Source organism: Bos indicus, chromosome 11 (assembly GCF_029378745.1).
Source record: "Bos indicus isolate NIAB-ARS_2022 breed Sahiwal x Tharparkar chromosome 11, NIAB-ARS_B.indTharparkar_mat_pri_1.0, whole genome shotgun sequence".
NCBI classification, from domain to species: domain Eukaryota; kingdom Metazoa; phylum Chordata; class Mammalia; order Artiodactyla; family Bovidae; genus Bos; species Bos indicus.
The window spans coordinates 67,303,302-67,321,425 of NC_091770.1; the positions used below are offsets into that span (position 1 = coordinate 67,303,302).

The 18,124-nt window shown below is 44.9% G+C and overlaps 1 protein-coding gene across 1 annotated transcript in view; it reads left to right on the forward strand.

Annotated features, from left to right (window-relative positions):
* The window catches only part of ANTXR1 (ANTXR cell adhesion molecule 1), a 258,189-nt gene that overhangs the window by 146,633 nt on the left and 93,432 nt on the right, over positions 1-18,124 (forward strand). The window contains exon 13 of the mRNA XM_019970429.2: positions 6,170-6,265. Within this exon, the coding sequence (XP_019825988.1) occupies positions 6,170-6,265 (96 nt within the window). The remainder of the gene's footprint in view (positions 1-6,169; positions 6,266-18,124) is intronic.

Below are 18,124 nucleotides of genomic sequence, written 5' to 3' on the forward strand. Positions count from 1 at the left end.
CTCCAGGGGATCATCCTGACCCAAGGATCGAATGTGGGTCTCCCACATTGGCAGGCGGTTTCTTTACAGTCTGAGCCACCAGAGAAGCCCTAGGGCCCATACTAGGGTAAGTTAAAAGGTACTGAGGGGTCACAGTCCTAGGGGCAATAAAGCATGTGAACAAACAGAAATAAGACGCTCAACACCATATATGAAAGCCTTTGTTGTTGTGGACTGGAAACTGAGGCTGAGGGTACAGCAATGGGCTAGAAACTGAAGCCCAGGATTAAACAGACTTGTCAGCCTCCTCTCACCTGGGACTTGTCCAGGGAAGATGCAGAGCTTTGGGGGAGCTGATGAAGTTTAAGTTTCCAGGATCCTCATTTGAATGGGTTCCTCCTGGCCCTTTTAAGGCCCCAGGAGGGGCACTTATAATTATGAGTTTGTATTTTTACATTCTTTTTCTTAAAGAGGACTCCCCAAATTGTACAAGCATCAGGCCTCACACAAAACCAGCCTGCGTGGAGCTGAAGAGGAGCTGTTTCCAGTGGGTAGCATGCTCCCAGGAGAGGAAGTGGAGAGCAGAGGCCCATGTTCTCTGTGCTCTGGTCCTATTTACTGAATGGAGAAGGAAATGGCAACCCATTCCAATAGTCTTGCCTGGGAAATCCCATGGACAGAGGAGCCTGGCAAGCCACATGGCAAGTCCATGTGGGTCACAAAGAGTCAGAAACAACTGAGCGACTATGCACTCAAAGAGGAAGAAAGGCCTGGAGTTGTGCACAAAGCGCTTTCAACAGGGAAAGATACGCAGGAGTGGGGAAGAACACACCCTCCTTAACTGATCCAGAACTGAAGACACTTCACTGGCTACATGTTAATCACCCCGTGCCTGGACATCAGGCAGAATTCCAGTTCAAACCCACCTTGAAGATCTGAGTTTCTTAAACTTGAGCTTTCCCCAATTTCCTATCGTTCCTCTCAGTTTTACCCTCCTCCCTTTACCCGGGTCAGCAAGCAGCTAAGACCTATATAGAAGTCTCTGGAGTCAGGGAAAACAACAGGCAGGGTCCCACTAGAGGCCATCCCCTTGTGGGGACAGGTTTGTGTTTTTTATTTTTTCTCCTTTTTTAAAAGATATATTCAGAGCAAACAAACAAAAAAGCAAAATATCAAGACAGAAAGGAGCAGTGGTGCTTAATGCTCTCTTGCTTAGAAGCTTGCCTCCCTCTTATTATACAAGATCTCTCATGCCCCACTACTGTGAGTCAGAAATCCAAAATTACTAAACCTACTGTGAGAGTTGCTGTCATTATTCAAGTTTCCAAATCTATACCCTTGAAAATAATGCCTCCTTGTTTTAAAAGATACACCCTTATTTGGTGAGCTGGGAACAAAGGAACTGACAAAGCCATTCAGCAGGGATTTGCCTTTCAAGCCAGGTCTACTTCAGAGAAAGTTATCCTAACAAAGGATGACTGCAGGAAGGAGCAGGTGAGCATCCTGCCCTCGTATTTAATATACCATGTCTGCTTCACTGCAGGCTTCTGTGAGCATGTTACACCTCAGCATTCACAGGAAAAAAGGCATGAGACTACTACTCATTGAAGAAACCGACGTATTGTTGTCCTTCAGACCTAAGTCGTGTCCAGCTCTCTGCAACGCCGTTGACTGCAGGCTCCTCTGTCCCTCACCATCACCTGCAGTTCGCTCACGTTCATGTCCGTTGAGTTGGTGATGCCATCCGTCTCTACCGCCCCCTTCTCCTTTTGCCTTCAAGCTTTCCCAGCATCAGGGTCTTTTCCAGTGAGTCAATTCTTCACATCAGGTGGCCAAAGTTGTGGAGCTTCAGCTTCAGCTTCAGCATTAGTCCTTCCAATGAATATCTCCTTGCAGTCCAAGGGACTCCCAAGTCTTCTCCAACACCACAGTTCAAAAGCATCAGTTCTTTGGTGCTCAGCCTTCTTTATGGTCCAACTCTCACATCTGTACTTGACTACTATACAAACCATAGCTTTGACTATACAGACCTTTGTTGGCAAAGGGATGTCTTTGCTTTTTAATACGCTGTCTAGGAGTGTCCCCTCCCCCAGCTGGAAGTACCTTAGGCTGCTTCCGTTCAGCTCTAGTCACAGACCCCAGAAGCCCCAACCTCCTGCTGAAAATATTCCAAACTAAAGGGCTATGTTGATTTATTAAACTTTGTTTTTATTTTTTAAATAAAATAAGAATTTAACTTGTTGGATATTTAGGCTGTCCAGAAAATAACAATGGCAGGAATCAATCTTTGGCTATTTGCTGCTTTCTTTTCCCTCAGAAAGCTCTTTCAAAGTTTCTAGAGAATTACATGCAGAGGCTTCCCAGCAAGGACAGGTGTCAAGACAGAGTTTGCAGGGCAGGTCAGCTTCTGCTTTCACTTTATGTCGTAAAATCAGGTCCAGGCAGGTCCCTCCCCAGCGTCAGAGAAAATAGAGGCTACATTTGCTTCCAGGCCTGGAGGCTGGCTGGGGCGGCACTGTGAGTGGTGAGGCAGCCAGCTCGCCCCCTGCCAGCTAGTCATCTAAGACAGGGCCGGGGCAGACACATTTACGCACTGCCTCAAATGGCCCTGCTCAGCCCCATAGTGGAGGCTATGTGGGCCCAGGGGTATTTCCAGTCTTGGTCACCCTGTGCCTGGTGAAGCGGAGAGCAGAGGCCGAGTCCACACACTTGTCCTGAGTCAGACTGAGAGCAATGGTTAAGCCCATGACCCTCTTAGGCTCCAGGCCAGGAAGAAGCTTTGGGGAGCAAGCAGTGGGTAACACAGTGACCTGGGACACAGGAGGGCTGGTGGAAGGCCAGAGCTCAAGGAGCCAAAGAAGGTGGCACCAGAACAGAACAAAAGAGGCAGCTTATGGGCCACCAGGCTATACTCTGGGCTCTGGAGCATTCCACATGTCTCCTGGCTCATGGAAGAATCTTAACATCCAAGGGAGCTCTTCATCTTGGAATTTGGTGGAGATACAAAAGGATTAGTTTAGAGTAACTGAACCAACTTCTGGAATGGAACAAATACCATTTACTACACAGCGCAGGTGTGTATGTATTTCTCTACTACACTCTGATATATACTCAACAAGGTAACACAGTCTCCTAATATGAGTTGTCATGAGGTAATTGATTAAAACTCCAATCCAAGCTCATAAAGGGCAAGCAGGCTCTGCTGTGGCCCCCATCCCTTTTGGACTTTACTCTGAAGTACACTCTTACCATGTGAGACTCCAGTCCACCTGGAGCCATGTGGGTGAACTTCCGTCAGAGCAGATGTAGCAATTACAAACACATTGTCAGTCTCTCACATGGCTATTTAATGTTTAGTCTTTAAAGTATCGATATTTCTTAAGTGACTTTTTAATAAATCTATTACAGTATAATGGTGAAGTGGAAGTGGGCAAAGTGCTAAAATCAGACTGTGAAGGTTCAATTCCCAGTTTTGCTGGAAGATCTTGAAAACCAGGCAGTGCATTTGGGGGGTTTATTGGGGGCTGCATCCAGAGCAGGGGTCAGTGCCTTCGGGACCTCCCACCCTGCAGCATTTCCTCCCCGCCAGCATCCCCAGTGTACTTGCCCTTGCCGGAGTCCCACGTTGTCTTCTTCTACTGCAGCAGGGAGGCCTGGGGCTGGGTAGGGTCAGACCAAACCTGGCCAGAGGCAGGCCACACGGAGCTTTGTCTGAATCCAGGAAATCTTCTTCCAGTAATGAAGGCTTCTGTCTTCCCATCTGGGCCCTGTCCTTCACCCTCCCCACTTCATAGGAAACCTTCTCCTTTTTCCAGAAGGAAATTTTTAAAAATCCCCCAAATACATCAGCCTTTCTGCTTCAGTTCCTTTCTCTAGAGTGAGAATTAAATCAGAAGAAGAGAGACTGCATATAATGTGAATACATGTAGTCTGTAGTCTTTACTAAATTATAACTTAATACTGAAATACCAAAGGTCTATAAACCTTGCAGTAACAAAATCACTTATTATTCCGAGTGCAAACAGATTTATGATGTGAAATGGCCACCATATTTGTTGGCCATGTGGAAACAGAGAGAGGGTGAGTTCAGCTCAGCATCTGGCTTGATGGCCTCCGAATCTCTCATCCAGGCCTGTCTGCTTTCATCTTACAATTCGTTTTCTCCTCACGTCAATGCAGTGAGGCAGGTGAGGTTTAGTATCTCCATTTTATGGGCATGGAATGTAGGGATGGAAAGATCAAGAGGGTTGTCTTTGACTAACAGTAAGTCTGGAAAACACACATCGTTTCTTTGTGTCTTCCAGGAGAGCATCATTTTCTGCTGTAGCTCATGCATAAATGTTGTGGTCCAGGAGCATCCTCTGGCCACTGTGCCCTCTCCCCACCCACTGCCCAGCCCTGCACCTGCCCTTGTGAGGTGCAGCTCCCTCAGGGACAATAGGGCATTCCCAAGCCTTGGCTTGGTGGGAGTCAAATGTTTAGTTCCCTGGCTTTTGGGTCAAAGACGTTCCACAGAGTAAGAGACGCCTTTGAACAGCTTCCAGTAGTCCCTGATGAGCACTCAGAGTAAGAGTGAGTCACACCCCAGCTCTGTCATTAACCTACTGTGTAACCTCCAACAGGCCACCCAGCCTCCCGGCTCTGGAAATGGGTGGGAGGGAGCAGCTTTGAGAACCTGGTCACACTGTGAACAGCTTCCCGTGAAGCTGTGTGCCCTAAAGTTCATGAGTGTCATTTTGGGAGGGTGACACCTTCCATCCAGCTGAGCCCGTCTGTGTACCCCACAGGTCCACCAACCCAGGGTGAGAGCCCCAGGGTCATGTGAGCGCTCACACCAAAGCGAGGTTCCCCAAGTGCAGATTTTTTTTTTTTCCAAGTTCAGATTTTTAAAATACAACTTCAGGAGTTTATTTTCTTATTATGCAATGTTAAAAAGGGAAAAAAACAAAGATAGATTTTTTTTTTAATTACCATTAACCCACTACCCGCAAAACCACCATTAATATTTTAGTAAATATCCCTCAGTCTCTCTCACTCTTGACACATATACATAAGTCCACTCTTTATATCAGGGCTGTTTTCTTGGGTCATTTAGATATTTGCAAACATAATGTCTACAGAGTAACTGACTGCATGGTGGTTCTATGATGTATTATTAGTCATCCTTTGTTAAACATTTAGGTTGCTTTCCTTTATCATCATCATCATTATCTGTGCAAACGTACCTGATTTTCCCAGGGAGGTGCTAAAAGTAGAAGTGCCAGCTGTATTCAGAAGGGGTACCCATGACAGTTAATAACTGTGTCAACTTGCCTCTAACCCTTAGCTCCAAACATTGTGCCCCCTTGCATTCCCAGTAGCTGGGAAGGAAGGGAGATGGAGGGCACTTAAATCTGCCTCTTTGAACCAGCAGCCTCAGAATAGTGACACCCAGCCAATGAGATCTCTGCTGCTAAAAGTTAACCATCTCAGGCCACGGCAACTGTCATTTTGGGGACCAGCCTAGGCATGTTTGGAAGTGGGCATAATTTGTCTTGGCTACTTGTCTCACTGGATCTGACAGCAGCATTGACTCAGCCACCACACCCCTCTCCTCCCAGGGTTAGCAGCAGCTGCTTTACCCTCCATACCCTGGAATCCCTTTGCCCTTTATCACATCCTATCTGTGGGCTCTAGTCTTTGCTCATGAATCTGTTACATGCACATATGAGAAACGGGTTCAGGGGAGCAGACTGAGTCCTAAGAACTGTCCTGAGTCCAGCCCAGGTGGTGACAGGAGCAGCAGATCCAGGGAGCAGGAAACTGTCACCGTGCAGAGGGTGATGGTCCGCAGGCAGGCACGGTGTGGCGGGCCTTCTCAGCGCCCAGATGCATAAGCGGCCATCTGCTCTGTCTCTTGCAGGATTGGTCCTTCGGGATGTTGTTCAAAGAGAAGAACAGGGCCTCGCTGAAAAGAGGAATCCATTTCTCATGAGAATTGGCTACATAGAGTGTGTTGCCCAAAATGCTGGACAGAGTCTCAGCCATTTGCTTAGCGAGCCGTGCTCTTCTCCAGGCCTTAAATCTGCATACTGAGGATGGGAGTGTGGGGTGGGGGGACCACAGGTGTTGCCTTGCCCCACCCAAGCTCCGTGCTGGTTGCACACACAGCCAGTCCCACTGCTGACCACCCTCTCTCTCGGCCCCACAGTCCGATGGCTCCATCCTGGCGATCGCCCTGCTGATCCTGTTCCTACTCCTGGCCCTGGCGCTCCTCTGGTGGTTCTGGCCCCTCTGCTGCACTGTGGTAAGTGACACAGCCCCCTCCCCCGACCCTGGGCCTCTGGCCACTCAAAGCGAAGAGTGACACAAAGTTAACAGCACCACGAGCAAGGAAAGGGCGACAGGAAAATGTGTGAATAGTTCAGTATAAATCTAGCATTTTTTGGTACAATTAATACAAAATTGGCAAACTCTAACACAGTCAATAAAACTGAGTCATTAGGAGTTCAAATGGGTTAGGGAGTGAGTTTGCCTGTGGACATGCCATTTGGGTAGAACAGCCGGAGAGCTTGCTCTGGGTCCAGTGCCTAGGAAGGATTAGTAGAATACTGTAAATGATGATATGTAACCAATGCACATGCATGTGTGTGTGTTTGGTACATGTGCATGTGTGCACACACGTACGCACACATATTTGTGGAGTTGCACCAACCGATACTCTTCCAAAGCCAACTTGGTCTTAGCAACTTGTCAGCTCATCCGAGAAAGTGACTTGCTGCTGCTGCCAAGTCTCGTCAGTCGAGTCCTACTCTGTGCAATCCCATAGATGGAAGCCCACCAGGCTCCCCCGTCCCTGGGATTCTCCAGGCAAGAACACTGGAGTGGGTTGCCATTTCCTTCTCCAACGCATGAAAGTGAAAACTAAAGTGAAATCGCTCAGTCGTGTCCGACTCTTAGCGACCCCACGGACTGCAGCCTACCAGGCTTCTCCATCCATGGGATTTCCCAAGCAAGAGTACTTGAGTGGGGTGCCATTGCCTTCTCCGGAAAGTGACTTAGGCCTCTATTTTTAACAATACAGAGTGGCACCTACCTTTTATAGCATGCACCTGGGCTTCCCAGGTGGCGCTAGTGGTATAGAACCCAACTGTCAATGCAGGAGACATAAGAGACATGGGTTCGATCCCTGAGTCAGGAAGATCCCCTAGAGGAGGGCATGGTAATCCACTCTAGTATTCTTGCCTAGGAAATTCTATGGACAGAGGAGCCTGGCGGGCTACAGTCCATGGGATCACAAAAGAGTCGGACAGGATTTACCGACTAAACAACAGCAACAGTCAGTTTCCATTCCCTGGCCCAGAGACCCAAACAAAAGGAAAAGCCCAAACAACGTAATATTCAAATGAAGAAAAACATTAGGTCTCACAGGTCTAGTTCTAGCACACGCCCTGCCTTCTTGCCAGTCAGAGCATGCACTGTAAAGCCAGGTAGGTTTGAATCAGCGCTGCTCTGCTGCTGCAGCATCTTTCATTCCCTGGATTTCAGTCCTTCTATGGCCAGCCCCGGAGGGGAAAACAGATGATGAGACTCTCCAAGCCAGTTTGTCTTCACGTTATCTCTGGAATGCCAGCATTTAAGCATACAGCACAAAGCTCCTAAAATCTATGTGTGGAAATACCCTGGTACCAGTTCCAGTGGTTAACACTGTACTTCTACTGCAGGGGGCACAGGTTCAATCCCTGGCCAAGGAACTAAGGTTCCACATGCTGCTCAGTACAGCAAAAAAAAAAAAAAAAAGGGGGTGTTTTTTTGTTTGTTTGTTTTGTTTTTTTTATTTCTGTGTGAAGAACAGAAACCAAAGACTCATAGAGTACTAGACTTGACCTGAAGGAGGAAATATCTTCAAAGGACATCTAAAGGAGATGGGAAATGAATGAAACAAGAAATTCAGCCAGGATATGGATCCATGTGGCAAGGATTTCTGGAAAGTAAAGCCTTTGCACCAACAGAAGCCTCTGGTGTAGACGGGAAAAGATGACTTTTAGCAGACAAGAATGTGTAGTGGAGAGGGACTCCAGACAGGTGCAAATCTTGGATCAATTAGTGTAATCCAGGCTGGAGTGATTTCACCAAGATTTTAAACTGTCTCGGCCACGGCGGCCTCAAAAGTTAAACGTTTAAATACTTAAGGCTGCACAACCATTTTATTTTGAAGATTAAAAAAAAAAAAAAAAGAGCCAGCCAGAGTGCTCTGTATGGTGATTCAGAAATATACACATTTCCAAGTCTGGAATTCTGGAGGGGCTCTTTAGAAGGGGTGGCTGGTGGTGGTATTGGTGGCAGCCCAGAGTGAACACCAGGGCTTCTGTTATAGTAGGCATCACCTTTGTTCACTGAGTCCCCTTAATTGTTAAAAACTGTTACCTCTGAGTGAGGGCAGCTAGAAACAATAAAACAGCCAAGCAGTACTCTATGACTTACTTGCTGTGTGATCTTGAGCAAGTTACTTAACCACTCTGTCCCCCAGTTTCCTCAGTTGTATACTGAGGACAATGAGAGCTCTGACCTCATAGGTAGATAGTGAAAATTAAAGGATCATAAATATGTATATCTATATATGTATAGATATATATGTATATGTGTATATATACTGCTTGAAGCAGTTCCTTGTATTATTTTTAATAACAATAATTAATATTATTATTTTAAAATAGTTACTATAATAAGAATACATAGCTGTACCATATGGCATTCAATTTATATTGGTGAGAAATGTCTCTTTTTTCCAGTTTTATTGAAAAATAATTGACATATAATATTTTATAAGTTTATAGTGTACAACTTAATGATTTGATACATGATTGCACAAAGTTTACCACAACAAACATCCATTACCCCACATAGTCACACACTTTTTCCTTCGTGATAAGAACTTTTAAGAACTACTGTCTTGGTAGTGGTGGTGGTGTTTAGCCACTAAGTCATGTCCGACTCTTTAGTGACCCCAGGGACTATAGCCCACCAGGCCTCTCTGTCCATAGGATTTCCCAGGCAAGGATACTGGAGTGGGTTGCCATGTCCTTCATCCAGGGGATCTTCCCAACCCAGGGATCAATCCCATGTTCTCCTGCACTGGCGTATGAATTCTTTACCACTGAGCCACCAGGGAAGCCCAAGGACTGCTTTCTTAGCAACTGTTAAATGGACAGTACAGTAGTCTAAACTGTAGACATTGTGTCTTACATTACAGCTCCAGAGCTTATTTATCTTAGAACTAGCTGCAAATTTGCACATTCACTCAGTTCCTGTACCCTCAAACCTGTACCCGAACCCCTGCCTCTGGCAACCACAAATATGATCTGCTTTTGTGAATTTGGTTCTTCTAAATTCCACATGTGAGATCATACAGTATTTGTCTTGCTCTGCCCGACTTACTTCACTTAGCGTAATGTCCTCAAAGTCCATCCATGTTGTCGCAAATGGAAGGATTTCCTTCTCTTTTATGGCTGGATAGTATTTTGCTGTATGTGCATATCACATCTTCTTCATCCATTCATCCTTCATAGGTTGTTTCCACCTCTTGGCTATTATAAGTAAGGTTGTAATGAACAGGAGGCTGCTGGTACTTCTTTGGGATAGTAATTTTGTTTCCTAAAAGTGGAATTGCTGGGTCATGGTAGTTCTATTTCTAATTTTTTGAGGAACCTCCGTACTCTTTTCCACTGTGGCTATACCAGTTTATGTTCCCATGAATGGTGTATAAGGAGTTCCACCAACACTTGTTATTGTCTTTTTGATGATAACCATCCTAACAGGCATGAGATGATATCTTATTGTGGTTTTATTTTCCAGGAAAATGTCTCTTAATTAACGCCTTTCATTACTGGGAGCAGGATTACATAAGGCCAGGTTGTTTTGCAATACTCAAAATATTTTTCAACGATTCTATCTGGTTAAGCCTATGTTGCTTTGGAAGACAGCCAAAAGTCTTAATGCGGTCTGATTTTGTAAGTCCTGAAGGATTTCTTTGCAAGGGGAAGATCTTAGAGATTGATTTCCCTGTTTATGAGGTCTATAGAAACTGCCCTCACAGCTATTTCTGAAAGCTGGCTGGGGCTGACACTTGGTGTACCCCCAAAATTGCTTCTTGATCACTGGCTTCCTTCATGAATGGTGATGTTCTGAGGGGGATAGGATAAAGTCATGTGTTTTCTGAAGGGAGTACACAGGAAGGAGGGCAAACATCATCTCCTGCCTCCCTAAGAGGCAGAATGCAGGAAGTTTCTCTCCCTTGTTTGACAGCATCCCTCTCCAAGTCTGGGACTGACAGAGGGCATCCTTGTAACTGATGGTCCTGAAACCTTCCTCTGTCCTTCTCTCTACCCTGCCTCGAGTGTGAGGAATGCCTCAGTGACCTGGTACCAAGCCACATCTCAATGATGGAAAATAACCAGAGAGCAGAAAGGGTCTGTAACGTGAGGAGCCCATGAGGATTCTCTGCTGTGTCCTTCCTCTGTCTTCTACACAATTCTCTCCAGGAATGATATTTAAAGTATTTAACAACCCGCAAGGCCCCCCATCGCAACTGAGCCAAACATTAACCCTTTAGTGGCTGGATATGAACTGGGAATGGAGATGGTCCACAAAGTACTGGAGGGTGGCAGAGGTAGGGGGGCAGGCAATTAGATCACTCTTTACTCATCATAATGAACATTTTAAAAGTAATGACCAGGATGACCAGAGCAAGCGTATTGGTTACTACAAGCTGGCCCTCTGCAGAACTCAGCATCCTCTTGCTTCTTGCTGGCCCCATCTGGAAGCAGAAGTCTGAAGGGTGAGAGTGACTGGTGCTACTCATTGCATTTTGCCTTTCTGAAAGGACCTTACTCCCATCTGGCTCTTATCTTCTGCCTAGATGAAACCTGGGTTAACTTCTTGCCCAAATAGCAGAGAATAGTCTATCAGTGGTGACCAATGGAGAGAGAATTTTTCCAGACCCTGAATCAAAACCTTTTAGTGTTTCCCAGCAAGGACCTCAATATCCCCAGGTAAACCTTTGATTTCTAAGATTCCTACCTTTATTCACTGGCACGAAAAACTTTCCCATTGAAAGGGAGAGAGTCACTGGACTATGTAGCCTGGGTTTATTTGCCATTGCAGAAAGGGAATTCAGAAGCCAATATTTTACCCCAAAATAGATAAGTAAATAGAGACTTGCCTCAGTTCCACAAGGGACATTGCCAGAACCCTTAAAGTCATGCAATGGCCATTCTATCTGCTTATTAGTTGGTCCAATATTATTGAACTTTCTCAATTGAACTTTAAAAAAAGGAAGACCAAGAAATCTAAATAAGAAGATGATCATGAGAAAAGGGTTGAAATATATTGTAAGAGTGAAAAAGTCAACAATAAATCAGTGGTATTAGCAATAAATATCATCTAATATAGATGAAGAAAGTATAGGTAACCCTGGGTGTCTACCATCGTCCCAGCCAAGAGGCAGCACCCTAACAAGAGCCTGCAGTCCAGCTAGGGTGGTAGCTTCATGTACACAGGGAAAGGCCATCACCTCCGGCCTAAATTTCAGCAGGTCACCAGACACTGATAGATCCCTGATTAGTAGTGGGGACTTGACTCCTCCAAATCAAAAATCTGGGGATAGAATAAAATCTTGCATGGTCTCTTAACCTACTGATCCCATGTTGCCACTCTCAGGAACACCCTTGATTCCGTAACTCCTTCTCCACCTGCCCTGGCCCCTTCCTGCACCTGAACAGAGCAATTCTAAGTCTTCTCTCCTGCTCCCAAGATGCTGATCCCTTCAGAAAATAATCGCCCGAGCACACTGATGAAGCCCGAGCACACTGATGAAGCCAGAGCACATTTACCAGTCCTTTGAATTGCTTAGCACACTCTGACCTCATTCGTATGGAGCCCCAATTTCACTCTCACAGTGTCTCTCCCAGACTGTTCTCCTTCTCCTGGAGATGTCTATGCTACTTCGGGCCCTTTCACTCTCAGCAGACAACCTGCTCTTCTGTCTCAGTGAGAAGATGGAAACCATCCTGTGAGAAACCTTCCACTTCAAACAGACTTGTGTGCATCCTTCTCCAACATCCCTCCCTTCCCCAGATGCAGACTGGCCCCTCTCCCTCTCCTTCCACTCATGTCTTTCATCCTGTTCTCTCCCACCCACCTCTGCCTATGGTATCTTCATCCTTTCCACCATCTTCCTCCCCGCTGCCTGCTGGCCTCCTTCAACCTTAACAAATGTGTCATAGCTTATTCCTCCTTCACGTTGCCCTATTCCTTCTCCCTCTCTTTCATCTGAAAACTTCTCTGCAGGGCAGACTGTTCTTCCATTCACTCTTCAGCCTGCTGCATCCTGGGCTCCATCACCATTGTTTCTCTAGTCCATCCCTTGCAAGCCTGAACTCCCAGCCAGGAGTGCTCATTTCTCTTCCTACTCTAGTTCTTCCAGCAGTGGGCACTCTCTCCTTTCAACTCTCTCCCCTGCCGGCTGCTGCTGACTCTTCTGTCTCCTTCTGCTGCTGCTCACCTCTTGTTCTTTGAGATTGTCTTCAGCCTTCTCTACACATTGTCTCTGGCAATATCACCAATGCTCATGACTTCGGCTACAACGGATATGTTAGTGGCTCCTCAGTGTGGCCACCCATCTCTGGCCTTGGCTTCAAAAGATCAGGTCTATAGTATCAGGACCAAGTGGATTTCTCAAACATGGGTATCTCTACCCACCCTCACAACATGTCCCAATTAAACTTGTTGACGCCAGAACTGGTCTCCATCAATGGATATGTCATCATCCTCGGAGCTGCCCAAACTAGAGATAGCAGAGTGATTGCCAATGTCTTCTCTCTCTCTTCTTGTCTTCTCTCACTTCGGAACTGTGTATAGAGCATCCTCTTCTCTCACACCCCGTCTCATCTGGCACTTCTGTCCACATCCTCTACCCTAGCCCAAGTATATTACCTAGAACTCAGGAGTTGCTAACAAATAGTTTGGAATGAATGAACGAGTGAATAGATGGATGTCATTGCCCTAGTCTAAGGTTCTACATCGCCCACCTGAACTATTGCAGTAACTTTCTAACTGCTCTTTTAGTCTACCGTCACTAGGTTTTTTCCTTTAAAAAAAAAAATCAAGGAAACAGTTCATGATCCCACTCCCTTCCCTGCCCCCAATCCTCATGACTGTTCAAGTTCTCTAAAATAGACTTCAAATTCCTTGACTTGGCATGTGTAGACCCTTCCCAGTCTGGCCACAACCCCCTTCTCCAGCCTCACCTCCTACCCTTCTCCCTGTGTGTGCATGGACCCCCTAAACACCCCATGAGGGCTTCTTCATGGCACCAACCATGCTGTTGTTACTGATTGTTTACTTGTCAATCTTCCCCTGTGGACATAAGCTGTTGGCAGCCAGGAGTGTAGTTCCGCAGACATTAACCGTGCCCAGTTCAAGACTGTTACTTATAAATCTCAAAGTTCTTTGAGTAGCCAAATGGAAGGAGAGCGGTCTCCAGGCTCGCTCTGTTCTTTGGGGCTCCTTGAACATACCATGTAGTTATTATTGATCTCTTTCTGTTGCTTCCATCTGCTGAAATATTCTCATAGTCTTTATCTATTCTGTCTACAATTCCTCTTTGAAGTCCTGCTCATGATTACTCCATCTAACTAGTTTTCCTTTCTCCCACCTGGGAGAATTAGCTTCAACTTTCCTTGGTTTTCATAGCACTTTTTTCACACATCTGTTAAAGCAGGGGTCCCTAACCCTCAGACCAGCACTGGTCAATGGCCTATTAGAAGCAGGGCTGCACAGCAGGAGGTGAGCAGCAGGCAGGCCAGTGAGGAAAGCTTCGTCTATATTTTCAGCCGCTCCCTGTTGCTCACATTACCACCTGAGCTCAGCCTCCTGTCAGATCAGTGGCCGCACTGGATTCCCATAGGAGCATGAACCCTCAATATGATGAGCTTGAATCATCACAAAACCATCCCTCCGACTTCACCATCCTTGGAAAAATTGTCTTTCATGAAACCTGTCCCTGGTGCCAAAAAGATTGGGTACCACTGGACTAGAGAACTGTTTCATTCTAACACAGCGATTCATTCATATATATGTTCCTGTCACTATACAATGAACCCCTCCAGGGGAGGGAGAAACTAGTCACAGAAAATCATCCTACAAAGGAGTACAGTGCCTGGCATGTAATTCATTATGTTTTCCAAAGTAAACTAAAAAGCTAAATCATCTTGGGGATATGCAAGGAGCTCACAAACAGTGGAACTGTAGGACATGGTAGTCTCATGAGTGTTTGCATCATTATTATTAGGTTTCATAAATTACATGTCTGTTAACACATGGTTTTATATGTATCAAACATTGCGTAACAAAGCACATTTATATCTGCTTCTTAAATATAATCATAGAAATGTGCCCATTTTATTGGAAGGTAAATGGGATCAGGAGCCCTGAGACAAAAGATCCTGCTGTATTTTGCCAGATGAGAAAGTTCTAGAGCTTGGTTGCCTAACAACGGGAATATACTTAACACTACTGAACTGTACACTTTAAAATGGTCAAGAGTAGGTTGTGCATTTTTTTTCCACAACTAGAAAGAAAGTAAGAGATCCTGCTGTGCTGGGCTCAGTCGCTCAGTTGTGTCCAACTCCTTGCAACCCCATGAACTGTAGCCCACCAGGCTCCTCTGTCCATGGAACTCTCCAGACAAGAATACCAGAGTGGGTTGCCATTTCCTACTTCAAAGAGATCCTGCTAGAGAGTCGCAATTCTTCTGCAACCCAGCTAATTAAACCACACTATTTAGGTGAAATCAAATTGCTATATTTCTATTCAAATAATAGCAAATATTTTTATTCAGTTTGTTGGGAAAGGATTATGTGCTTGTATTGAGAATTTCTCTCCATATAAACAAAAGTCAGTTCCCTTTTGCTTTGCTTTGTTTTTAACGGCCTTGTAGGTATTTTATGAACAGTTTTTAAAGAATTATGTAAAGGATCATGTTTAATTCCCTTATTGAATTTCCAGGGTAGCTCAACAAATAAGCCCCTTTGTCATCACCAGTGACAAATTCCAAGGGATGAAAACTAATCAGGAAATTGATATGCCTTAAATTGAAATAAAAATAAAGCCTTCAAATATTGCCCTCCACACCTTTAAGCATAATATTTAATTTTAAGGGCCAGACAACCAAACCTCACATCACCAAAGGGATTTACTGAAGTTTATTTAATAGAAACCTAACAAGTACAAGCAGCTCCTTAGCCAGGCATTTTAGGCCTAGATTCATCGTGCTTTCTGGACCCCTTTCCAGCCTCCACCCACTCCCATCTGAACACGCCTTGCTCTGAAGCTTGCAAGATTACACAGAGCTCTGCCGTGGCCTGCCCTGCACCGCAAGCCCCAGACGCCCAGTCTGTTGTCATCTCCACCTTGCCTTCATGGCTTCCCTCATCCCTGCAGGGCTGGTCTTGACACTTGCTTGGGAACCCACCCACCACCATCCTTATGCCCCCGAGTGAGCTGGGAAGAAACGAGCCGTCATTAAAGACAACAGGATTCCAATATGAGATCATCGTCCATCAGTTAAAGGAAAATCTTTTAAATTCATTTCCTCATGTGAAAAATTAGAAAATTGGAACCTTATTGGCTCTAAGGTTGCTTCCTTTTATTCTCACCTAGTATAAGTGAATCTACTCCTCCCCTTCAACATGTCCTGGCCTGTGATCCTCAAATCTGGTTATACATCAAAATATGATGCAAGTAGTCAGTGGCAACATTTCTAAACAACGTCCACCTAAGCTTCTTTTGATCCTGGAGCCCCTTCCCCTTGGCCTAGTCCTATCCCCACCCATTAACATACCAGCACCTGGCACACTATTCGTTCCCAAACACCCATAGACATACTGATGTCTGGAAGGGCACTACCATTCTGCCAAAGACTGTTTGGGAAACATAATCCCAGAGAATGCTGAATGTCATATTCCTGGGTTCCTAAGAACGGCCCCATTCCTTCCCTTCTCGAAGGGTACGTCAACACCAACAAGCTCAAACATGCTGTGAACATCACCCCCCATCCTTGCTCAGTGTGTGTCCTGATGAGATCCACAGCCACTCCCCGTGGCTGGAATCACCTTGCTCATAACCAAGGCAGACAAGATGCTCCTCCAAGCTTCAGGGAATCTGAATTCATGGATTTTTTTAAAACTGTCTCAGTTTTGCAGTGCCTGGCACATTGTCTACTGGAGACTATGCATAGCCATTTTTTTGAATTACCATGTAAATCATTTGGGCCTTATCAACTGATGTTAAAATTCTTGCCACCATTTTCTCTTGAGTTATGGATGAGTTTTGCCTTTGAAATAATTCCAGTCTTAAGGGAGATATGATGAAAGGCCAAGAATTATTTGGAATTTGAGTTCCAAATGCAAAAGACAAAAAAAGTTGAGCTCATTTCTTTGAAAATGTCTTGTACTACATTCTAGATCAACACCCTTGGCAGTAGCCTTTACTAAACTTTTACAGTGTAAATTTATTGAATTCAAGCAGTACTTGGCCAGCTTTAATCAGCTGTGAGGTTTCTATTACATTTATACTGTTTGTATAGTAAGATTCATTTATCTGTCATCAGCTAATATCTCATACTTGCTGGACATTCTCCACATTGCATTGCCTAGTTTCCCTTGGTTTCTTGATTTTAATTAGAAAGATATTTATTATAAGGTTAAGGAATCAGAATTGAAGTCTAGATTGTAAAAGTAAAAGAGCAAGCATCTCCTTCCATCCATGAGACTAAAGCCTTTTGTTATATGGCTTTTCAGATCTCATTGGCATTTCTTCTATACACAGCTCTCTTCTGATGGCTTCTCCTCACACAGAACCTATGAGGTCAGTGAAACTGAAAGTCGCTCAGTTGTGTCCGACTCTTTGCGACCTATGGACTATACAGTCCATGGCATTCCCCAGGCCAGAATACTGCAGTGGGAAAGCCTTTTCCTTCTCCAGGGGATCTTCCCAACCCAAGGATCGAACCCAGGTCTCCCACATTGCAGGTGGATACTTTACCAGCTGAGCCACAAGGGAAGCCCAAGAATACTGGAGTGGGTAGCCTCTCCCTTCTCTAGCAGATCTTCCCAACCCAGGAATCGAACCAGGGCCTCATGCATTGTAGGCGAATTCTATACTAACTGAGCTGTAGGGCCAGGGAGGTAGCAAAAGAGTTGGAATTAAGGTATCAGTCCAGAAGTCCCATAATATGCCATGTTTTGAATCAAAAGCTCCAAATGACTTTAAGCATCTAAATACATTTATTTGAGTTAACCCTTCTGAGGTGGTGCTAGTGATAAAGAACCTACCTGCCAATGCAGGAGATGTAAGAGAAACGGATTCGATCCCTGGTTTGGGAAGATCCCCTGGAGAAGGAAATGGCAACCCACTCCAGTATTCTAGCCTGGAGAATCCCATGGATAGAGGAGCCTGGCAGGCTACAGTCCATAGGGTTGAACAGAGTCAGACATGACTGAAGCAACTTAGCATGCCTTCTGAGCATGCAGGAGGTAATCATTTGCAAAAAAATCGATTACTCCCAGCTGGTGATACACTAGACCTCACAGAAAAATAAAAACAAAAAATTCCTGGAAAAAATGTATAAAAGTTTGTTTTAAGTGCATAACCAGGATCACAAGAAAACAGACATTTCCAGGGACAAAACAAAGAAAGTTCTGGAAATTAGGTGCTTAGCTGACCCTAAAGCAGTGGTGATTTTCTAATCTCAATAACCTAGACATTTGGTTTCATAACTTTACATAAGTCCATAAAAGTTTGACAGTAGGACTGAATCTTCTGCCTACAGTTGAGACTTTGAGTAAAAGGATGGGCTATGAGTTTAATGTGTGTATGTGTGTGTCCCTAAAAATTCAGAACAACAACCTCTCAGTTTTAGAGTTCAAATATATATTACTTTGGGTTCTATAAATTACAAACTAAGAGAAAGGGATTCACAGTTTAGAAGTACTTAGGAATCTGCAAAATGAAACTTGAATCCCCTCTGGCAGGCTGATCCCTTAGCTGAGTCTTCATAAGACTCCCATAGGTAAATGCAAACTGCACATGAGTTCACAATTGAAAA